The 23,267-nt window shown below is 37.9% G+C and overlaps 3 protein-coding genes across 9 annotated transcripts in view; all 3 read left to right on the top strand.

Annotated features, from left to right (window-relative positions):
• The first annotated feature begins 168 nt into the window (after positions 1-168).
• On the top strand, positions 169-6,879 carry LOC143369629 (uncharacterized). Its single transcript, XM_076813812.1, has 12 exons — positions 169-2,526; positions 2,595-2,741; positions 2,814-2,902; positions 2,996-3,229; positions 3,317-3,467; positions 3,669-3,881; positions 3,953-4,163; positions 4,239-4,432; positions 4,501-4,760; positions 5,556-5,739; positions 5,895-6,170; positions 6,244-6,879. Exons 1-12 carry the CDS (start codon positions 319-321, stop codon positions 6,622-6,624), a joined length of 4,548 nt encoding a protein of 1,515 aa, XP_076669927.1. The 5' UTR covers positions 169-318; the 3' UTR covers positions 6,625-6,879.
• A 1,392-nt stretch (positions 6,880-8,271) lies between these two features.
• LOC143369565 (uncharacterized) lies at positions 8,272-11,183 on the top strand. Of its 4 annotated transcripts, none has more exons than XM_076813690.1 (6): positions 8,272-8,644; positions 8,830-9,298; positions 9,379-9,710; positions 9,789-10,027; positions 10,111-10,279; positions 10,349-11,183. In XM_076813690.1, exons 1-6 carry the CDS (start codon positions 8,616-8,618, stop codon positions 10,590-10,592), a joined length of 1,482 nt encoding a protein of 493 aa, XP_076669805.1. In that variant the 5' UTR covers positions 8,272-8,615; the 3' UTR covers positions 10,593-11,183. The 4 variants fall into 4 exon arrangements, with proteins under 4 accessions (XP_076669805.1, XP_076669796.1, XP_076669786.1 ...); XM_076813681.1 differs by having other exon boundaries at positions 8,275-8,468; positions 10,147-10,279; XM_076813671.1 differs by having other exon boundaries at positions 8,275-8,644; positions 9,819-10,027; positions 10,147-10,279.
• Positions 11,184-11,634: 451 nt separating this feature from the next.
• Positions 11,635-23,267, top strand: part of LOC143378331 (uncharacterized) — a 96,035-nt gene continuing 84,402 nt past the window's right edge. For all 4 annotated transcript variants that reach the window (XR_013088237.1, XM_076830024.1, XM_076830022.1 and 1 more), the window contains exon 1: positions 11,635-11,910. Coding sequence is in view for 3 of the 4 variants with exons in the window: in XM_076830024.1 (XP_076686139.1) it covers positions 11,787-11,910 (124 nt within the window). In the remaining variant the exon portion in view is untranslated. The remainder of the gene's footprint in view (positions 11,911-23,267) is intronic.

The raw sequence follows: 23,267 nt of genomic DNA, 5'->3' as shown, positions 1-23,267 counted from the left end.
TAAAAAGATTAACTTTATTCGACAAATGATGAATAATTGTTTTAACTTTTGTTCCTTATTCGAAATTTGTATTTAAATAAAAATTTTGCCCATCTCTACTTTCTTTAAATCTCGTCAGATGGCGTCTTTTCATAACACGAGTGTGGGAAAATTGTATCGGCGTTAAAGACTATTTTAATCATAGGCAAATAATGGAATACTTATACCACGATTAATTATGAGAAAAGTTTCGAAATCACAAATGGAAGCAGTAGAATAAACAGCATTCACAATCACCGATGTTCTAGAAAGGCAGATTTAATTAGTAAGAATGTTCATATGGACCACAAACCTCCAACAGACATGAATGTCAAAGGAAGGAATGACGGAAGTTCATTTAGTTTTACTACCGCCAGTGGTAGGTCAATTAATGTGTCTGAAGCAGCTGTATCGAAAGCAAAATTACTTTTCACAGAAGAATTAAAAGAAATTGAGGGTCATGAAGAAACGCTCGAGACGCAATCACGGAGTAATAAGTCCGGCGCGCAGATACCGGCTGTCGGATGTGGAGCAACGAAAGATCGGCACGTTACTGTAACAAATAAAGTATCGTTAAAAGACAATATCTTACTTTCTGAAGAAACTGCAGAAAATGCCATTTCTTCAATTACATTTACGATGGCTAATAGCAGACCAAATAGCATTTCTAGGAGATCCTTGCCGAAGACACAACGAGGATTTATCAGTGACACGAGAAAAGGCTCTAACGAATCCAGTATGAATATAATAAATAATGAATTTCAAACTGTAAGTGGTAAACACCTTACGGTTAGAAATGATGCTTTGCTGGAAGCAGAAGTAATGCCTTTAGCAGGTTTCAAAACTGCTGGTGGTAGTTCGATTAATATCTCCAACGCAGCTTTGTCGAAGGCAAAGCAACGATTCGAAGATGACATGCGAAAAGAAACTAATGAGTCCAATATGAATATCATAGATAATGAATTTCAAACTATAGGCAGTCAACACCTTGCAGTTACAAATCCAATATTGCCACAAGTGGAAGTATCGCTTTCTGAAAGAACTACAGAATATATAAAGAGTTCAATGCCTTTGGCAGGCTTCAAAACTGCTGGCGGTAATTTGATTAATATCTCCAGCGCAGCTTTGTCAAAGGCAAATCAACGATTCAAAGATGATATGAAAAAAGAAACTAATGAATCCAGTATAGATATAGTAGATAATGAATTTCAAAGTATAGGTGGTCGACACCTTGCAGTTAGAAATGATGCACTGCCAGAAATATCGCTCTCTGAAGGAAGGGTACAGAATACGAAGAATGTAATGCCTTCAATTGGTTTTATAACTGCTGGTGGTAATTCAATTAATGTGTCCGAAAAGGCTTTGCCAAAAGCGAAGGTGTTATTTGCAAATGATTTTGAGGACGCAGATAGACACCTTGCAGTTACAAATGAAGCACTGCCAGAAGTATTGCTCTCTGCAGGAAGGGTAGAGAATACGAAGAATGTAATCTCTTCGATTGGTTTTACAACTGCTGGTGGTAATTCAATTAATGTGTCCGAAAAGGCTTTATCACAAGCAAAGCAGTTATTTGCAAATGATGTTGAGGACGCAGATAAATTGAATGAAATGGATGTAACTGATAAGCAGATTGTTAAACCTGCAATGCAAGTAGAAAACATTCTGTTCCAAGCTGCGAGCAGTCAAGGCGTTAGTTCTGGTACAAAGGAGGTTTTATTGAAAGCAAAATCATTACTCTGCGAAGAATCAGTAAATTTCGGAAGCAGTCCTGCGTTAACTAAGACTGTGCAAAAACGTAAAATCATGGATTTAGACGACGACGTACCATTAAAGAAACAAGTAACATCTAATCACTTTAAGAAATTGCGATTTAGTAACGAGTTTGAAACTCAAAGAAATACCCGCAACGATTTAAAAAATAATGAACGCAATGAAAATCAAACAGTGTCTTCGATGACAACCGAGGTTTCAATTGCGAATAATACTGCGGATAAACCGATTGATAGTATTCATAGAACTGAAAGGAGCAAACAGAATAATGATATAGATAATTCCTTAATTTCAAATGAAATTGTAGCAAGTACAGTTGCACTGTTAGCCGATGAAAATAATTCAGGTATTGTCGACCACTGGATTTCTCCCATACAGAGCAAAGAAAGCAATGATGTTGCAAATGTACCATCCAGTCCTGTAATAGGAGGGCACTTTATTCCTAGAAAACGAAAAAGCGTGGGTGGTCGAAAGAAAAGTATAAATGCTTTACAAACTACAGAAGACAAATCTGCCCGTAAACATGATTTAAAAGGATTGAATGGTAATTATGGAAGGTCAGATCAGTCTACAGGAGAGAAACATAAAAGTTTAGCAAAAGAGCCAGAGCGTTTGGATGCAGAAGAGAAATATGATACTTTGGTCACCAATGAATTTAGTGATACTGAGTTAATGATGGATTTTATTATTGAATCTGCTAATATATTAGAGAAGCGTTTAGAAGCTGCTTTGGAACAAGTGAGTTACGCGTTCTATACAGATCTCAAAGGTTTTTATCCTGATTCACATGACTGTCGTATTTTCAGGAAAAACTAATTAGTTTGAAAAAGAAGTCTAAACCAAAGCCAACAATCAGTAAACTATATCTTCGTCGAAAGAGCAATCGTAATAATCGTGTATCTTGGAAGGAAATCAGTAAAGGGAATGTGCCTGTTCCATGTACATATAAAGAGGTAACGGTCGAAGAAAAATTATACTGCATTTCAAATTGATCAAAGTATACGCATTGATTTTTTCTTTATCAGCTTATCCAGCGAAACTTACCACCTGAAATTTTGGATGTAACTGCTAATAATGCTGTAACGTATAAATTTCGATGTGCAGATTTCTATGGGTAAGAACAGTTTAAAGTAATGTTTTCTTCACAGCGCGTAATATATGCGTGTACTAGATCGTTTATATAATTAATTCACTGTAATATGTTTAGACAGGACATTGTACAAAATAATATTGAGGGTATAAAATTCGAAGATGGAGCATGTCTGATTCTGGATGAAAATGGCTATGTAGGAACATCAGAAATTAAACGGTCCTTTCTAGCGAGTCCAGGAGTGGATCCCGATTTGCTTCCTGCTGGGTGGGTGGAAAATCATTACAAATGGATTGTGTGGAAGTTAGCTTCACTGGATAGAATAAAATTTGGATCTGAAATTTTATCGAGGTAGAAATTTCGATTGTATCAGTAATATGAGCACACCAACAAAGAGTATACATTTTATATTACTTACACACAAGGATTCCTTCGTAGAGCATTGACTCCTGATAGGATAATGAGGGAATTGAAATATCGTTACGATCGGGAAATTGATAGATCCGAGAGACCAGCATTAAGAAAAATTTTGGAGAAAGATGATGTTGCGTCTAAGAGAATGGTTTTATGTGTATCATCTATTATTGAGGTATTTCTTTATTGTACTATCGACAGGAATATTAAGGTCGTTGTCCACTAAACCGAAGCGCGGCGAAGCGAATATAACCCATATAACAGAAGAGCGGCGACGGACATTTCGCTTTGGTCGCCGCGCTTCGCTTCGGCATAATGGGCGACGGCCTTTCCTCTTATAATTAAGGATACTTATCATCCATGCTTCTTTTTATAGTGTGATGATTCTGCTATTACAAGCAAAAGTCCAAACCAATTGAAAATGCCATCAAACCGACTAATATTAACGGATGGATGGTATAGCGTACAGGCCTCTATTGATCAGGCAATGATTAAAAATATAATGTCCGGTAAATTAAAGGAGGGAACGAAACTAATGACATATGGGTCTGAATTGTTAAATTGTGATCAAGGATGTTCACCATTGGAAGTAAATATAATTTCCAAAAAATATTTTAATTTGTAATAATGATTAGTATACCAGAAATTATTTAATCATAGGTTCCGGAGAATGTATGTTTAAGAATACACACAAATTCTACGAGAAGAGCAAGGTGGGATACAAAATTAGGATATGTAGTACCTGTAAGGCCGATGTGTATAAAATTAAGGGACATTTGTTTGAATGGCGGTTTAATTGGGAAAATTAAAGTGTTGATTGCACGAGTCTATCCAGTTTTGTATCACGAGAAAACTTTAGCTGGGGAGTCTAGTAAGATAGCTGTCTCTACTACTTTCTATGTAATTGAATGTTGTTCCCAGTTACCTTCGCATTTCACGATTTCAGTCGTTCGTAATGCGAGGTGCGAAGAGAAAGCTGACATCGCTTATAAGAAAGAATGTCGATCGAGAAAAGAAGCATTCTATGCGAAATCCGAGGAGTATTTCTCCGAAGAAGGGAGAAAAGGCAATACGAAGCCAGATAGCATCGATTTAGCAGCAATGGAGTGGAATGAAGATCGTGAAAAGTTGTCTAATGAGGTATGAATTAAATTTATTCATATTTTCTGATTCATATCTTCTAAAAATAGTACGTTACATTGTTTTAGGAATTTCATTCGATACAAGAACAGGAGCGATTAATAAACAAATGTCGTATGAAAAGAGAACAGATTAGGCAAAAATTAGAATCTCGATTACAGGCAAGTTTACCAACGCCTCGGCAAGTCACGCCCCTTTTAAAAATTCGAGTAATCGATGAAAGTACAAGTGCCATTCTTTCAAATTGGTCTCCTAGCGAAGAAATTACGGATATTTTCAAAGAAGGAAATTACATATCAATTTGTAATCTTACGCCCTCATGTAGAAGGTATTCATTTTATGTCTTTGTTCATCGCTTTTAACCCTCGGTTGTCACACCTCCATTTTCAAACGTAGTTGTCAGACTGGCTCAATTTAACCCAGCCAATTTTTAATCAGTCCTATATCGGAAAATAGTCCTATATCGGAGCTTTCAGAAAAGGTATTTATTTTGCATACTGAGTGGTGGCATCATTTGGGTTGAAAAACTCATGCATTTGTGCAGGAAAAAAACATTTATTATTATTCCAAGAATATAAAATTTAATTTTAACAGTAACAAAGTATGTTAAATTAAAAACAAGTCTATTGTAGACCGCCACAGTCATTACATAAATAAGTGCGGTGCCGGTCGCACATCGAGCGCAAGCATGTGGGACACTGCATTTGTGTCCCGTAATACAATAACAAATGTGTTCTGATTGTCGCTTCAGTAAAAGAAAGAACAATTCGTATGAAAATACTTCTATTTTTACTTTTCTGATTGCTTTCAGGCACAAAAATGACAGTATCCGATTTGGAGTACAAACGACGCCGTTGTCACACATGGGTCAATTTGACCCTACCTCAAATTTCGACGGCTTTCAAACACACACTGACGCTTCCACACAGTCGGGAAGTATCTCTACTTGTAAAGGATACATGAAAATATTACTATATGGCGCCAGTAGTATAATTCTCAATGATGCCTCAAAGATATTTGATCGCAAAGTCGAAATCCGGGTCAATTTGACCCAGTGTGACAACCGAGGGTTAACTATTAATTAACTAAATATCGTTGTATACAAAATTTTCTGTTTTAACAGAGGTAGTGAACTGCGATTAACTGCAGGCCGAAGCGCAGTATTTAATCAAATCAATAATTCTAACATAATTTATCCGCGAAGATCATTTACACCGATATGTGATGTAAACAAACCTACTTTTACTCCACCATATGGAGAATTTGATACAGTAGGAATTGTCGTCTCTATTGCGAATGAACCATACGTAAGTAGCACGCTAGATATTCATTTTATCTACTCTTTGACTCAGTTTCTGATCAAGTGAATCTCGCAACTAGCGAGGAACCTTCTAAAAATCGTGCATTCTATAGTAATCATTTTAAGGCTACAAATAATTGGTGTCTATTCTGCCTTGAATAGGGTATGAAGAATTTTCAAGCCGTGTATTTGGCATATCCCAATACAAATTCTCAGTCTTCGTATTTGTCGGTGCTATTTTGGCAAGGAATATCTTCCCATGGGTATGCAGAAATTTTGACCGTGGGATCTTCGGTTGCTTGTAGCAATTTAGAATGGCGACGAGCTACGACGTGGAGTATACAAATGTCATATTGCACAGAGAGAAGTGCTTTCACGCAAAATCCTCGTCAGAATCATCTTCAACAGCCATTCAACGATTTGAAACGTTTAATCACAGTACGTTTACATATAGTGTGCGCAAAATTTAAACGATGACTATCATAATGTAATAATCATAAATGTTTTTAAGGACATTGCCGCGTACGTGGCTATGTGCGGGGCAGAAATTTCTGAGGAAGCACAAAAGAAGTCTACGACGAGAATGTCAGACCAATACACGCCAAATAAGATTCCGTCTAACGATAGTTTTCACTCAGATAAACAAATTGGCAATTGTACGGTTCAAGAACTTTCAGGGAGGAGTTCAACGACAGCAAGGTCCGCGGCGATACAAAAACGGCTTGAAAAGCTACACTACTATGGGGAGCCATCGGGCTTATCCCCGATTGTGCTAAATAACAGCTCCAAGAGAGTGTCGTTAGATTTTCAGTCTCCCGTTCGTCCAGCGGATGCGAAACAATCGAAACTTCATGTATCATTAAATACAAAATTTTCACAGAATCCCAGATGATGATTTATACTTTATGAAATACTAGCTACCCGATAAGTGCTAGGGATTATTATTGATTTTGTATACAATGATATGTATCAATTGTCTGTATTATTTTTTGTATAATAAAATATTTGGTACGGGCTTTATAAAAACAGGCCGAGAGCTTTAATATTCATTAATGTTCAATAAGACTTAATAAAATACTGACCAATATATGTATATGTATAAAAAATGTAAAGAAATATATATTTTTAATTATAACAATAGTATTTTATGGTATATATTTTAAATTTATATGACTAATTGTAAGAATGGCTTTTTAAAATTCATTAAATAATGCGTAAAGATAACATCGTTTAAAGTTTTATTGTAATTGTCGGAATATATTTTAGTGGCAAGAAAATGTACATACTTTGCAATTATTTTATAAATAATAATTAAAATCTATTTAAACTGAATTTAAAAGCCGCCTCCCCACAAATACATTTGGGTATAAGCATTTCATTCTTGAAGTAACAGAAATCTACAGGATTTTGAAATTCACTAGGAATTCACTTCGCTTTTAAACCAAGAATTGTAAAAAAGGTTTTTGAATCTAGACGAAGAAAACTGGTTGTGTACACTGGTAAACGTTACAGCTTTTCTCTTATAACTTAAGTCAACTTTTCTACCTTCATCATCAACAGTGCATTCTGCAGGGTCAAAACTGCCTTCTGCTTCTTCTGTAGACATTGGTAGGCATAATTGATAGGCATATATAGACGGAACAGAAGCTGGGGCTATCGGCGAAGGGAAGGTAGGCTTGGAGGGGAAAAGGCAGAAGTTCAGATACAGGCACGTCGGTTAGCTTCAGATGCATTCGGCATGTATAACCACTGCATTACCCGATTTACTCGTATCGCTCCCCTTACCGCGAACCTTGCCAACCCCTCAGCTATGTTGCGTCTATACATGCCTATGGCATAATGAGAATGTATTGCCACAGCCGAATCGGCAATGTGTCCACCATTTTGTCCTATAGCGGAAGTCACAAATCGGCGGGCACATTTTAAAAGATTACGGCATTCCTTAGTTCAAAGATCACACGCCTCAGTATTAAATGAAGTTTGCTGCTGATCCCACTTTTTGCTCAATGTTGTGAAATCCAATTGGTAGATCTTATTTCCGGTTTAGGAGAGCAATGACGTCGACCAATAGAAAACGCGGACACATTTTCCGATCACTACGGGCGAATTCCACTTACGCCCAAATCGCTCGTAAATTTCATTAGGGTAGGTTTCCTTATACGCGACTGGACGCATCGTCAAGAATTTCAAAGTCGATTTTCTCGAAAATGAGGCGCAATATCAAAAAATTTTATACCTTTTTCTCGACTTATTTACTTGCTATAAGCCGAAAAGAAAGAGTAACTTTTTTTCATATCGCGCTTCATTTTCGAGAAAATCGAGTTTGAAATTCTTGACGTTGCCTGCAGGGAAATCTAGCTTAATGAAAAGCACGGGCGTTATACCAGTTATACTAGTTATACCTTGCATTCAATGTATTATTTCATTTTAAGATGAAATAATTTTTTTCTTTCGAATAATACATTAGCGTATTATGCGATTAGTATGTATATGTAGTCAGTTTATGCTTATAAAGGAATTTGTCGCTTTAAATATTGACCAATAGAGAGCACGCAATTCATACCAGCGTGCGTATATGTTTTGAATGTAGTATAAATTCCGGAATGTGTGTATACCACGAATTTTGGTCGATTAAACCTTATCTGATGGTAAAATCGTATTTCTTGAATTGCCGAAGGAAACTGGGGAATGATTTGTGACGCGATGGCGGTAGAATGATTCAAATTAAAGGTTTAGGTCAGAGATGTTCTTTTAATAAAATAATCAATAAAATTATCGAGGACTCCGTGGGAGGTTTTGCGTAATAAGGGAATCGAAAAGGTTTTCGGATAAATGATTAAAAGTGACTTTAATTGAGTAGAGATACATCTTAAGAAGCATGAAATGCATAAAAAGACAGCTAAACGGAGCACGTACGTTTTGCAGTAATGGTTCATTCATTTTGCTTGTATTTACTTACATTATTGCACTTCAAATAAAATTCTGTTTCAATCCATATTTCAAAGTCACGATTCATTATGAATTTCGAGTAATTTTTCCACGCTACAGAATTACTTCCGCTCGCACAGGGGAAGATAAAGTTTGTATTTTACTGTAGATTACATTCATTAACGCATAAAGTAAAAGCACCAGAGAACTTGCCAAGGCTGAGAGATTATGAGGGTAACGAGGGCGAATCGAGCGATCACTTTCAACTGCCAAGTTTGCAGAAGAAGAAGATTTGGAAAGATACCGATGACCGTGTATCAACTTTGGATGAAAGCATCGCAACATGTTTATCTTACTCGACGGAAATGGAAGGTATCACAACTGCCAAAGTTCTGGAACAATGGGAAGCTATCGAGAACACACTTTACGAGGACGGGGAGCAAGTGACCAACACAGTTCTTTTGGAGGAATGCATACAATGGAGAACACAAATACCGCATTTAAGGGTAGTCGGGAAGAATCCATTTCTTTCGCTTAAAAGCAGATACGAGGATGTCGATAGAAATAGTAGCGAAACGAAATCTAGTTTCGATTCGCACGATGAAGAATTATTGTTAGGACACGGCGGTTCAATGAAGGTGAAGAATATCTTGTACATTTAATGGCGGCTAATTGCGATGATATTAGAAATCAGTTATCTACAATCTGTTGCTTACAGGAAAGAAAGGGAAGTTCGTCCAAGCATAAATTGCAAACAACGCCGCAAGAAAAGATATTTGATATACTTTCGGAATATATAATGTCTGAGCTGTTACCGAATAAAGAGAATGAAATCGAATCGTTAGGTGATGATTTAAGCGAAGTTCTGCAAATACGCAGGGCGTCGGTTCACAGTAGTAGAAGTTCTGCGAAGAGTACAAAGTTACATTGGTACGAGGAGACCATTCCTCTCGATAAGCGATTTCCAAGTAGTAGGAGTAGGGCGATGGAGAGCCACGGTGTTCCGATGATAAGAGATTCTGCTCACACGAGTGTACAAGAAAGTCACAGGTATGCTTACGATATATTTATGAAAAGGCTGTATAATTTTTTGTACGAAATGTATTTATAATTTGTGCTTATTTATAGAAAATATGATAATTTTAAAGATAACGATAGGATAAAAAATGGGAGAGATGCTACGTCTGCCATCGAAGATAAACTTTTTAGGCCGCACACTGGTAGAAATAAACTTGGAACTGTTTTTAATGAAAAAATTGTTGTTAGCCCTGTGCCTTATATTTTGTCGACCAAGGAAAGTTTCTCTACTGTGAAAACTACTCCGATCAAGTACATGGGACAGCCTTTGAGCGTTTCTACGTTCCAAGGCATGTAATATGTTTTACTAAGATTATGTGTAGTAAATACAGGGTGCACGATGTTTTTTAGTAGTAATATTACTTTACAGTAGGCTCAAGTAGAAACATTCTTTATTTTAAAAATTCAGGAAAGTATTCAACCCCGGTAAAAATTTCAAATTACCAGTCTGCTTGGCATGCTGCTGTTTCTCCTGCTGTGTGGCCGAAAAATATAAAGCTTGCTCCGTTAGACACTTCACGACTTCCCAGTAGCAAAAATAGGTTGGTAGAGAACATTAATGTTGTTATACCTATGAATAATACCTTGTATACTTCTTTCTATAATTTTAGATCTTCAACGCCGTCGTCAGTAATGCTACAACGGAACAGAAAACCTTTAAGTCCCATATCTCGTTCCACTCTGCCTGTTTCTGCACAAAGTAGCCACGATAATAACGAAGCTTTGGAAATCCAAGGGAGACATATAATTCCTGGGCAATCGTCTAAGCTAAGCTTATCTAATACCAATTGGGATTATAATGCTGGAAGCAGTACAGCCAGAAAGAAGAGAAGCCAATTAAAAACGAAATTATAACGAATTACAATTAGTTGGGTTTCGTTGAGTTTTGTAAAATCACTTTCATTTCTGTAATTTGAACGTTGATTCGTCAACTAGTGTGAATAGCAAGTGGAACGAGTGTAAGATTAGAAAGCTCAGACGTTTGATTGAATTACTTGGAAAAAGAATTTTACGTTTCTATCCTCGGCCGAGTCGTTTTTCGTTAATATAACTTTAAGGAGTGAAATCATGATTGTGATACCGCAGCAACGTGAAATGATGTAAAGTAACATTTTCTGTAATATACAAATACACTGTTATTGTTAAATAATGCTAAGAAGTCTCAATGTGTTAAAGTATTAAAACGTGTTCTAACTTTAAGAATTATATCTTAAACTACAGACAAAGGGAAAAGTTGTACACTGTTAGAAATAAGATATATATTTTAAATACTCTTGTTGTTCGATAAATGAATGTATTGTTGCAACTGTCACTACCTCACTCGATGTTTATGTGTTATTTAATTGAATCACACGCTTTCGTGCGCAGGTGAATATATTTTTGTAATGCACACATTTGTAATAAACGTACTTGTTGTAAATATACGATATGTGTTACGTTTTAACACTTATTTATTCACTGTTTTCAATAATTTGGCCTTTTATTGTTTAACCGAGATCATCATTATCTCATAATAATTATAATTATTTTGTTACACTTATTTATTACTTATTACCTTTTTTGCAGGTTTATGAGTTTCTTTTACACTCGATCTATATAATGTTTTCATCAATGAATAATTATTATTCATCCCTAGTGCAAAAGTGAATCAACTTAGAATAAATTCAATTTCCCCCAAAAGTAAACGTGGAACGAAAAAAAATGTATTTCAAACTTTCGATTTACTTTTATTCAAGCAATTCTCTCTCTTTTCGCTCGCTTACAAATTACGATAAATCCGGCAAATGTAATACGGAGGTGGGAAGAATTTGAACAATAACAGGGATTCTACGCACGCGCTGGCTTCAGCGCGGGGACAGTAAAGCTCTGTAGCCTTTCAGTTCCGCGTGACTTTCAAAGGGGAGCGGATGTCGTGCGTGCCAGAATTTGTGTTTCACGCGTTCGCTAAACGTGTCTCTTGTCAGTCATCAAACGGTTTTCTGATTTCGTTCGCTTAATCGGCAGTACTCTCGTTTCGTAATCAGCCGGTCACTTGCTATTATTTATCATATGGTGACACACGTAAAGGATTTTAACGCGTCAACGGATCCTGACGGCATGTCCACCTACCTTAGGAACACCGACACTCATCTCACTACGTTGACAAGAATCCTAGGCGTGTGTACTGCGATTGGTAAGCGAATAAATATGTTAACCTTTAAAAGAAACGGTACTTGACACCTGACTTCAACAGTAATTGAATAACAACTGGATTTAACAATCAAACGAATTACTTTCGAATAATTTTTCGTTGAATTAGGAAGAAATGTTCTATGCACGTTCGTTGCGAATAGTAATACTGCTTTAATCATATACAACACAAGAACTGCTTAGAGTTCGCGCAAGTAGTCGTAAAAAGTAATTAACAATCGGTTAAAAGTATCGGGCGACTTATAATCTGTTCGGTAAAACTTTTTGCAGTGTTGCATGAAATAGGTTGGCAATGCGTTCTCGTTGCGCTTGCTAAATAGCGGGAGAGAATATGTATGAATGAGGTTATAGTTTGCTTTCAATTTTCATCCTTGCTTTTGCGTTATAAGAAAAACTTTTCAGAACTTGCGTTTATACGTGTTCTCAATAATTTATTTAGTCGGTTATCATGCACGATTAATATACCAGAAACGAGATGTAATTCGATTTTGGAAGGGTGCCCGATGTGTAGGAAATAAGCGTCTTATTCATATTCGGGAAGTCCCGTTGCCATCAGTAACCACCTGGTGGCAATTACATTAAACAGTTTATAGCCTTCAGACACAATTCTAATATCCAATTATTTTCACTCAAACGCAATTTCATGCCTTATTATTCTCAGTTTTATTTAACTGTACTTCTGGAAGGGGTGTTTAAAAATCTAAATTTGGAGTTCCTCCTCGCTGCAACGTTCGCCTTCGCAGTAGGAAGGGTCAATGCTCTGGGATTCTGTTTCTCATATTTTAAGGGAGGCATTAAGTTTCTTCCATCGCGCTTTCGCCCTCCTTGTTAACTATCTTGAATACGCCATATAGCAACGAAACTCGAGTACTAACAACGGCGCCAGGGGGTCGTAATTTAGGTCGTCCCTTCAGCAGCTGATAATCTTATTTTTGCTCGAACACGAATGATAATTTTATAGGCGTGGGCGTGAATCTTGGCTTCTCATGTTGCAGAGATACTTTATGAGTCTGTAATCTGAAGTTCGCAGAGGCAAGAACATATTCCCTTCATCAACGTTTTAGGATTGAATCATTTATCTGTTTAGATCAACAACCTCAATATATTATACATTCACATATTCTTCCATATACTTGTGATTTACAAGAAAAACGTTAGATAGCAATAACCTGAACACCCTATATAAACATCTCACTTTACTTCTCCATACAGTCTCTACTCTTCTCATAAGTAGAAGCGTGGTACTCGTACAGATTAAGAATCTTTCTGAATTTTTTGTTCCGGATAAGCCTGAGTCGGGGAATCACCTATTATAAGTCCCCCTCCTTACAGTCCCTACACTTATAAGTAGAAGCGATCGGGTGCGGTACCCATACAGATTAAGAATCTTTCGGAATTTTTTGTTTCGGATAAGCCTGAGTCGGGGAATCCACTATTTCAAATAAACAATTAAAACAAATTGCAAACATTCTGCTTCATTTTTTGTTTTGTATAATATAATAGTAGCTTAATAAATACCAAAAAGATTAATTTATTAATACGTGCTGCAGTGAGAAAAATATCTTTAAAAATAGCTTAATTTTTCGTGCAGTTCAAAGTAGAATCACCCCTTAAGTTGAATTCTGCCCTTATTGCGATCTAAACCCCTGCTCTTTCAAAGGAGCAATACCAACAGTGAATAATACAAGCACATAAATACTTTAATACCATGGAGAAATGGACCACCGTGTCCCCCATTTAACAACTTGTAGGTATCAGCCACGCTACCCCAGCATTTAATCCAGATCGCTTACCGCGCTGACATCGCACAAACGGGCTCGAAGCAATTCTCGACTATTAATATTTCGTGCCCCTAAAGACCCCAGCGGATAGGCGAGGCTAGCAACAGCTCCTGCTTGGCCCTGCACGCGACGATCTAAAGAAAAGGGGTCGGCGATGCGCGGCCACCCTCCGCACAGGGTGGCAACGGGATTTTCATTTTTCCCACCCGCCGGGCAACCTAACCCGGACCTAACCACGTCGTGCGTTCGCCCGGTGTTTGCGGAACTTTAAGGGAATCGAGTTTCTCCCGCGCGATCTCCCGGCGTTATCGTTCCGCGCTGCTATCGGTCCCGGAGGCAGAAAAATCGCGAGGATTAGGCGCCGCATATTTCTCCCGTTCCCGCGCGTCGCCCCGCAAATATTTTTCCCGCCGGTGTCCCCGCGAAACGCGTCGATCCGTCCCCGAAATACTCCCCTTTCCCCTGTTTTCGCAACGAGATAACGAACGCGGTGTAATTCGCCGCGAGGAAATCGTTACGTCCGCGGCGAATTCCTTCGACCCCGACGCCGGGGCCAGAAGTCAGGGGTCGCGGGCGAAATAAAAATGAATTTCGGTACCTCGACGGATTTTACGCGCCGCGGGAGAAAACCTCGCTGGACCGTTTGCTTATCGAATTTCGCGGAGCAATTTCGAAACCGCCGATGCTCGCGCTGCAACTCGGGTCGACGATTTTAGCCCCCTTCTTGTTCTTTTACTCTCTCCTGTGTCCATGCTGGTACAGGGTTCCGCTGTTAATTGGAGAATGTATCGATTGCGCGATATCGTGTAAAAGTGGACGAATGGTGAATCGTTCCCTCGGTAACGTACTTATTACATTTCGTAATACACTGTTCAACTTTTTCACGGGAACGAGCTTCTCTTTACCGTATAAACAATATTCCCGCGGTATGAATAAATTCTCGTGGAATTCACTTCGGACCAGTGGCGCACTCAAGATTTAATTCTGGTGGGGGGGAGCCGAGTTGGACGGATGAAAATATTTTTAATGCAAAAAATGTATTTAAAGAATAAAAACGAGTTTTCCTTTCTTCCTGCGAAGCTCTTGAATTACTTCAGCCGTGATTACATTAATCTCCTTCTTCCTTTTTCTCTGGGGGGTGCCAGGGGCCCTCGGCCTCCCTCTGACTCCGCCTGTGATTCGGATTATAATCTCCTAATATTTTTAAATTACTCGGAAACGAAGGAGATATTATTCTGCCATTGAAGAAGTTAGCGCAGCCTATGAGCGGTTAATAAAATTATAAAATTGTTTATAACTAGCCCAGACTTTGCTCTGGCGAGGAGGTAAAGCAGAGGGAGAATGGTAAAAGTCTGCGGGCTCTTAGCAGCGCTGGCGACGCGTAAAAAGTTCCGCGCCCGTCGAGGGCTAATTGTCCGCAGCTGAAGCCGAGAATGTACGAACAGTTTTGTAAAGTAACTGCGCGGTGAACGGGCTACAATACCGTTTTCGTGTCGTCGCTGTTGAATGCGGTGTATGGGGCACGACGAGAATCCCAATGGAAACGGCGGCTGGCCTGGTGGAGTTCCTCTTTAATTCATAGGTTGAAAACAGTAAATAGTTGAAGACGGAAGCTGCGCGCCGCGCTGCCCTGCAGCGTAACGCCCGGGGCAGCCTATTATTCCTGGATGAATGGGCCGGGGCCTTTCGCGGCTGAGCGTCGTCGCGACGCTGCTGAAACATCGTCACGGCGACGTCGAGGAAACGCTGAATCGCCGCTTTCCCCCGGCGGTATTAATTACCCGCGACAATCCCGATTTAGGCAGCCTTAATTGATAATAGGTGACGGCCAGGGAATTGAATCGACCTGTACCGGCTATTAACTCGCCGAATGGCACGGACGAGTCGCAGATGTCTTGGCGTGTTTGCGCCTCGTATGATGCTGCGAATCTTGGCAGTTTGGTGTTCGCAGGGCGCAGAGGCTTAGTGGCTAATCTGGGGGCGTACTTACGCGGCGGGTGAAACGATGCTTCTGAGGGTGGTGACCACAAAATGTGTCCTCTGTTGCATATTACCGGGCTCCACTTATTTGGTCACATTCCTAAGGGCACCTTAGGGGTATAATCCTAGAACGACACTGTGGGGTCGTCGGCGACCTCAGGAAATTTGAATGCTTCGCACGAGCGTGTCAATATATGCTGGGCCGGCCTTCTGTATAAAGGGGTCTGGACGCGAGAAATACTTTGGGGCCCCAGACAATTTCTCCACCGGGGAAAAAAAGCATAACGTGCTTTCACCAAAAAGGAGAATAATAACAATAATAATAAAGAAAGAAGTAAAGAAATAAATATTGGCATTTAAATATATGAATTTTTAATGGGCATATCATTAGTAATATTAGATTATTATATTAGAAATTATATTGTAATTTATTTTTTGAGAGTTCTCGCGTACCATGGTTGCCACAAACGCAATAAATTCTGGGGTGTCCACAGTATTGCCAGTTCTGTGTTTACAGCGTGACATTCAAGTCGGTTTATAAAATTCGATCAATTTTAATGAAATAGAAATAAATTTATTTTTTTTATTTTCTCTTTTCTGATTTTCTTCTTCTTCTGGGACCCCTTCACTCGCAAATTTCGATTTCCTTACTGTAAACCTGTATGCTGTAAATATATTCTCTAAAGATACCTTAAGAGAAATACAAAAGAACTTTTCGGGCACGTTAAGTGAAATTTGAAATATGCAAATTTCAATTTGCAGTCGCCCGCGACCCCAGGGTGTCGGGCATCTCCTAAAAGTGTCACAGTGTCGTTCCAGGGTTAAAGTACATCAATACTTATGGACATTAGTGTAGAAGGTATGCTGAACGCATTCCTAAGGTCTTGACTCGAGGGATGATACTCAAGGGCGTTACTCAATCACCTAACGTGACGTTACAACAAACTCGCTGAACCTCGGAAACACGGTCAACTCGGACGCACGTTTGTGTGGACTTTTCCATATTAGTTTTCTGTGCTAAATGCCACCTGGTATAATTTGGGACATATTGTGGAAATGTCGATGCAGTAACAAATTCAATTACGATAAGAACCGATTGGGTTGCACACGATTATTCGTGTCCCATTTGCAAGCTCGCATTGTTCCTTTGGCAAATGGCAGAAAGTTTGATTGAAAACTTGTTCGACAGAATTTCAGATGAAATGTTGTATCCTGTTATTACTGTCGAAGTACTAAGCTACATCGAAACGTTGTGAATTCACAAGGGGACTGCGCGAAATAATTCCAGCCAATTTTAACGACACTCTATAGAAAGATACCTACACGATTAAAATATTGCACCTATGCTTTGCCTTTCACGTAACCACTCAAAAGTTGATGAGATATTTAACAACAAATATCGCGTAACAAAGGTTCACAAATAAAGATGCTTGTATATCTTTCTGTTTCATTTGGACACGACCAGATAGTCCATTTTAAATACAAAAATAATAATCCTGAACACACAGTTTTCCGTAGAAATTCAAACCAAAATGAAGAAGTAATTAGATCTTCTGAAACGAACCTTGAACTGGAAATTGCTGTATCTAAAAATTCTTCAATTCCACCCACTGGGATGTATACTCTTGCTAGAAAGAAGTTTCAAGTGGCAAGCACATATTGAAGTAGCGAGTCAAGCACCATCTTCATTTTTAAATACCTCGTAAATTGTCAAGTGTATACTCAAAAGATCAAGAATGGTTGCAACATTTTTTGCTTACTCTACTTACGAAGTTACGTTAAAATCGATGCGCAGCACCTCGCGCGGTCCCTCCCTTAGTAATAAATACTAGAATTCGAGTGTCTTTCGTCGGGAATATCGTGTGGCGTCGATTTCAAGCGCCGCAGTTGCATAATTGCGATTAAATTTTTCATACTTCGAGTACTCAGCGGGGACAAAGAGATGCCGATAGGAATTTCATTTCGACGCATAGAAAGCTCTCGCGGTTCTCATTAAAAGCTTGGTAACCGTTTTCAACACAATATCATTCGGGAAATAGTTTTCATCCGAGATTTTTTCTCCCGTTCGTAATTCAATCACTGCACTGTTACGTTTCAATCTCCGTGAATTATAGCTGGAGATTAAATGCGTGGGTCGCAAATAGTGTCCGCTGCAGCGGCGTGGCGATACGTGGAACAAAACTGACGAAGAAAATGGAAAGGAGCTTTCGCACGTTCAATATGCATACAGTATTTTTCTATTTTAAAGTGTAGAAGGATTTTGTGAAATTGCAAATATACTTTTCATAGAATCTCTTATCGCGTGCCTGATTGTAAGTCTGTTTAGAACAACAATATGAGGTTAGGCTCAATTACGCCACTGTGTCGATAAGTTTCGTGATAGCAAATTAATTTCAAATATCGGGAATTCGTTAACTAACTTAAGGGGGCTTTCTACTGTGACATGTATTTTTTTTTACTTTTTTCACGAGTTTTTTGGACTTAAGGAAATATTAGGTGTAAGCAGAATTTTCTCCACTAGAACTGTTTGCAAAACTTTAAACGCATTTTTCTCAAAACGGTGTTGTAGAAAATGCTTGATATCCCAGATTCTACTTGACCGATTGGGCCCATCTTGTGCACACATCTTCAGGAGATGTGTCGTTATCGTTCCCAGCAGAATTAGGCCAAAATACTTTTCTTTTCTAATTTTTTGTTAATTTTATAGCCAGAAATGGACGAAGAAAAATCGCGAAAGTCGACACTTTATGTTCAAATTGCAGCCATTTTAAGAATTCTGGAAATTCGTATCCAAATCTGCTACCGACGATAGTCATGCCCGAATCCTTTTTTTTTATTTCGGATGAACCAGGACCAGAATCATGGCAACAAATCGAGCAATTCTTTTCGAGGTGCTCGGTTTTCAAGGGCTGTAGCGCAATTCTTATTTCATATTTGCAATCCCAAAATAAATTATTCATAGTTTAAGGTATAATAAATATACAGTAAAAAGTTCAGTATAAAAATCTTTCATCAAGTCCATAAAAAATCCAAAAAATTAAAAAAATCGCATGTGACAGTGGAATACTCCCTTAATCTTTTGTAACCTGAGGCAGACAGACGTTTAATTTAAATCGTAGAGTTGCTCTTTATCTAGCTTATTAAAGTATTTCGCAAAACCTACTGCTCTTTTTCGAACGACGGAAGCCACCCTGTCGGATTTGGAGGGTGAAATATTACGATGTCGTGGAGGGACACATAAAGAGCACGAGGAAGATTATCGCAATGCTGGTCTGTAGACTTATTAGAGTTCTGTAATAAGGCTTCCTTCTATCAAATGCACTGTACAGTGGTTAATGTTCCATTACAGATAGGTTTAGAAGCCACTCAGATTCGAATGGGACACTTTCATTAATCTAATGTGCAAGAGGAAATGTAGCGTTGCCGTCTGAAGCGTGCCGTGGAATCCGATGTGCAATAAATAAAAAGTTTCTGGTCGATGATGGAGTATCGAGTGGCGGTGGTCACGCGGGAGAAGGCGAAGTCAAAACTGCAAGTCCGTAACAAAATATCCAATTTATCCTCGTTACCGAGTTACAGCAATTGAAAGTTTATCCTCCGGGGTGCAAGTAGATTGGTCGACGCCGACACTACCCATTTGCTCTCATTTCTGCCTCCATCTCGGTCGTCTTCCCCGTTTTCAGTTTACAACCATTCCCCCTGTATGACCACTGATCACATCCCTGGCAGCTTTAATCGATATTTCTCAAACGGTGGATGGTTTAGTTTTATTCTAGGATTGGAAATTGTTCTAACTAAATCCGCCACTTTAAATGATCTTCGAATGCCTTTGTGGGATTGTACACCCTTATTGGGAAATAGCGAAATATTAAAATTGTTGAAATACGAAACATTAGATACATACGTCGAATGTTCAATAAGTTCCTTAGTAATTTAAAGGGATTTTTAATGAATTCTTTTGCAACGTGGATTGAGAATGAGTTTACGGGTGTCCCAGTAATCATAGTACAAGCAGGAAGGGGTTAAATCTTGATGCAACATATATAATAATTTTCCTTTAATTAATTCCTAAAGATCACCTATCTTTTGGGCTCTAGACCGGAAGGTCCCCATAAGCAGATGGGGATCTTAGTTAAAGGAGCAGAAAGTATACAACAGAGTTGGGCATTATTCGACTAAATTTTTATTAATATTTTAGTTGAATAAATAATTCGTTAAAAAATTTATTTCGAGAAGAAGCAGATCAAATAGATTGTTCTGGAAATCAATATGTTTCGACAAATTTCAATATATGTATATACAAATTGACGAAGTAAACACAGAAAACTGTAAATCCACATTTTCAATTTATTTCTCCACTACGAATCACCCTGTTCCTGCTTGTGCCATAATTACTAACGCACCCTATAGTATACTAACTATCGGTTCACGTTGCAAATCCCGTGACACGCTGTTCCGTAACTCACCCGTGTGCGTGGCATCCCGTTTCTAAAAATGGTATCGCATTTTCGATGCTTCATTTCCACGCAGATGAGCTGCCGCGCTTGTCTGAGCCATACGCGCCGTAACTACTGAAAGGAGGTCAGAGATGGTACGCTTTACTACTGCCGAACAGTTTCATTCTCTGGGAAATCGCGCCGCCGCGTCTGTGCGTGCGATATTGCAGCCCGCAAACACGTTCCGCGCTTTGTGTACATAGTTATTAAAAATTTCTTATCATCCCTTTTTCGGCAGAACGTGTCTGGCAGCCGTTGTTGCGCGGAGAGATTGCGGCAACGTGCGGCAACTCCAGTTATAGCGAGCTAATAACTTTCGAGAGATTGTTTTGCTTCCATTGTTAAACGTTTGCATTGTTTTTCTGTAAATGCTTGCTTAAGCGATGTTAAACGTTAGACAAATTGTGGTGGGAATGCCGCGGTGGGAATTGAGTTTCTTGGAGTGTAAAAGGGGATGAGAAAATTAGATTGAGATATTTTTTTTATAGAATAACTAGCTTAATACTCGGCTTCGCCCGGAATTTAGATTTTGATTTTATAAAAAAAATTTTTTTTTAGTTTTTTTTTTAAATATTCACATTCATCTGGATTAGTCAAGCATAATGAGCTGAGGCACATTTTGTGACCCCAGAGCTTATCGGTCGAAAGTTTTTAGGCGAAAGATAAACACACAAACATATTAGAAGCTTTCTGCTTTAAATATTAAGATAATAGTTCTGTTGTATCCTTTATAATATCAGTTATTCTTTTATTTATAGAATAATAATAGTTCTGTTATATCTTTTATAATTTCAGTTCTTCTCTATTCTATTTTGATTTCCACTCTGAATGAGGGAATACCTTTTTTACTTTCATTTCTGATAGTTAAGTCATTAGTCACCTGTTAACTGAGTGCGAGTTGAACGTTGCAGGAGTAACAGAAGAATTTTTTAGATCGAATTGACATTAATTAGGGAATTGTATCTAGGGTTTATATAAAAACTGACTTTTGAAAAAACCGGTTTTCGAATTTTCACAAAAAAATATAATTAAAATAGTAAATAAATACTTGTATTTATTTTTTAGAAAATTCAGTTTCTTTAATATTATGGAATTACAAAAATATAACAAAATAAAATATACTCTATCTATAAAGAACCAAAGAAAAAAATTATAATAACTAAAATCCGTACAAAATATAAATTTTTTAAAAGGTGGTACCCAATTATAAATCTTTATTCCATTTAGTACTTTTTTCTGAAAATATGAACTCATGAAGAGTAGTTTTACAGTAAACTGTTACCTCTTACAATATGCTTTTTTCCGAGGCGATTTCAAGTCAAAATGCTAACATTTTTAATTAAATAATTAATTCATTTCTGCATGTTAATTCTAGTATATAAATCCAGTTTTCGAATTTTACAAATTTATAAATAAAATCCTGTTTTTAAACCCGTTTTTTTTAAACCGACAACCCCTGATTGTATCGTTACTGAGGGATCTTCTTTGCAAATCGTTAAATAATCCTTTGAATGAAATATCTTTTATTTATTTCTAAAAGTGTTACCGTATAAGTCAGATATTTTTGGTGTGACACAGGCGGTTTTTGAATAAAATTGTCGTGTGTTGAGAGGTTCTTATTAATCCTGTCAGACGTTTTCGAAATCCCAATGAAGTCCCCGAAAGTTGTGAGTTCCGTGTAAGTGACCCGTAGTTCAATGAAATAAATACGGCACGACTGAAGCACCACCGACAATTTACTTGGAGTAAACAGAAAGTTAGTTTCCGTTTCTAACTTGTTCAACTTGGGATTTAACAAGTTCCACGAACTCGCATTTTGCGTTGCGGCTTAATTAGTTCTATAGCGCGTCCTGTGTTAAGGGGATTGCTGTTGCGTCAATTTCCTCGCGATATCGTTATACATAGTTCGCCGAATACTGGCGATGCATTTGAAATCAGCTTTGTTTTCAATTTTACGAACGGTTTGACACAAACACTTTAGCGAACTGTGATATGGATTTAATGATATTTATGATAATTTAATCATACACGTACGCGAAAACATTTCAAATAATTAAATAATGTATGTTCCCCGACACAAACTAAATGCAAACGCGTGGAACCTGCACAGCTTTGACGTAAGAGTAAACGTGTGCATTTTGTATGCGCTATGTGAAAGAATGCAATTTTCGAGCTGTGTCTACATGCGTAAATAACACTGTCTAGGTGATCAAAGGCTTGTTCATTCAAACAGAATGATCGATGCTTTGAAATGTATTCGTGGCGTTCAACATTTGACATTTAACTTTACTTTTTGGAAACTCATGTGCCTTTTATACGAATTTGTGAAAACCATAGCACTTCTAAATAAAAGTGGAGTAAAGCAATTCATTTTTTTACGAAGCACTACGGTTCTCTGCACCGAATATTGCTAGGTCATGCATTAACCACAGGTTCATTTGATAGGGTTAATTGGAAACGATCCACGTATTCATTCAAAGCACCATAGCACTCTTTCATTCGAAATTTTGTACTATTCTTCTTTTGAAAGTAATTGTTAAGTTAGAATTCACCATTACTCAGATAGGTCGTCATGCATAATATTTTATGTTTCAAACCAGAGCATGGAAATTATATTATATAATTTTAGAACAGCGTGATCTTAAATCAAGGTGAAATAGAATAAAAAATAAAAGATATTAATTCGCAAAGTATTTATAGATTGTACTTCACAAAATCTCACCTTTAAGGTACCCTTAAAATATTAATTAAATGTCTTTGAATATACTTTCGAAAAATGTCTTTGAATACATTTTTGCGAACGTTAGCTTGTATTGTTCGAATCAAAGGACGTCGAGAAAGGGGAGAATCTGCGAGCCTCCATTATCCAACTCGTTTTTGTCTATCTCTGTGTTCGGGTAAATGGAGTTCTACTACATTCTAATAAGATTTCGCCCGTGCCTGATGTCTGAATAATCATTCGGTGGCCGCTTTTATGTCAGTAATGAATGCACCACAGGAACCAGGGGGGTATCGAGTAAAATATAATTCGAATATTAACTGAATATGATTTGCCCAAATCATAAGTAAACTTTGATAGGAGT

Source organism: Andrena cerasifolii, chromosome 1 (genome assembly GCF_050908995.1).
Source record: "Andrena cerasifolii isolate SP2316 chromosome 1, iyAndCera1_principal, whole genome shotgun sequence".
Taxonomy (NCBI): Eukaryota; Metazoa; Arthropoda; class Insecta; order Hymenoptera; family Andrenidae; genus Andrena; species Andrena cerasifolii.
This window is presented reverse-complemented; position numbering and strand designations above follow the sequence as displayed.

What these genes read in the sequence shown, in the direction of transcription:
- LOC143369629 (XM_076813812.1), top strand. Translation starts at nt 319, where the DNA reads ATGGACCACAAACCTCCAACAGACATGAATGTCAAAGGAAGGAATGAC. An exon ending in AACTTTAGCTGGGGAGTCTA is followed by an intron (nt 4,164 to 4,238) that starts GTAAGATAGCTG and finishes TCACGATTTCAG; the next exon opens with TCGTTCGTAATGCGAGGTGC. An exon ending in CTTACGCCCTCATGTAGAAG is followed by an intron (nt 4,761 to 5,555) that starts GTATTCATTTTA and finishes CTGTTTTAACAG; the next exon opens with AGGTAGTGAACTGCGATTAA.
- LOC143369565 (XM_076813690.1), top strand. Translation starts at nt 8,616, where the DNA reads ATGCATAAAAAGACAGCTAAACGGAGCAC. An exon ending in GACACGGCGGTTCAATGAAG is followed by an intron (nt 9,299 to 9,378) that starts GTGAAGAATATC and finishes TGTTGCTTACAG; the next exon opens with GAAAGAAAGGGAAGTTCGTC. An exon ending in GAGCGTTTCTACGTTCCAAG is followed by an intron (nt 10,028 to 10,110) that starts GCATGTAATATG and finishes ACTTTACAGTAG; the next exon opens with GCTCAAGTAGAAACATTCTT.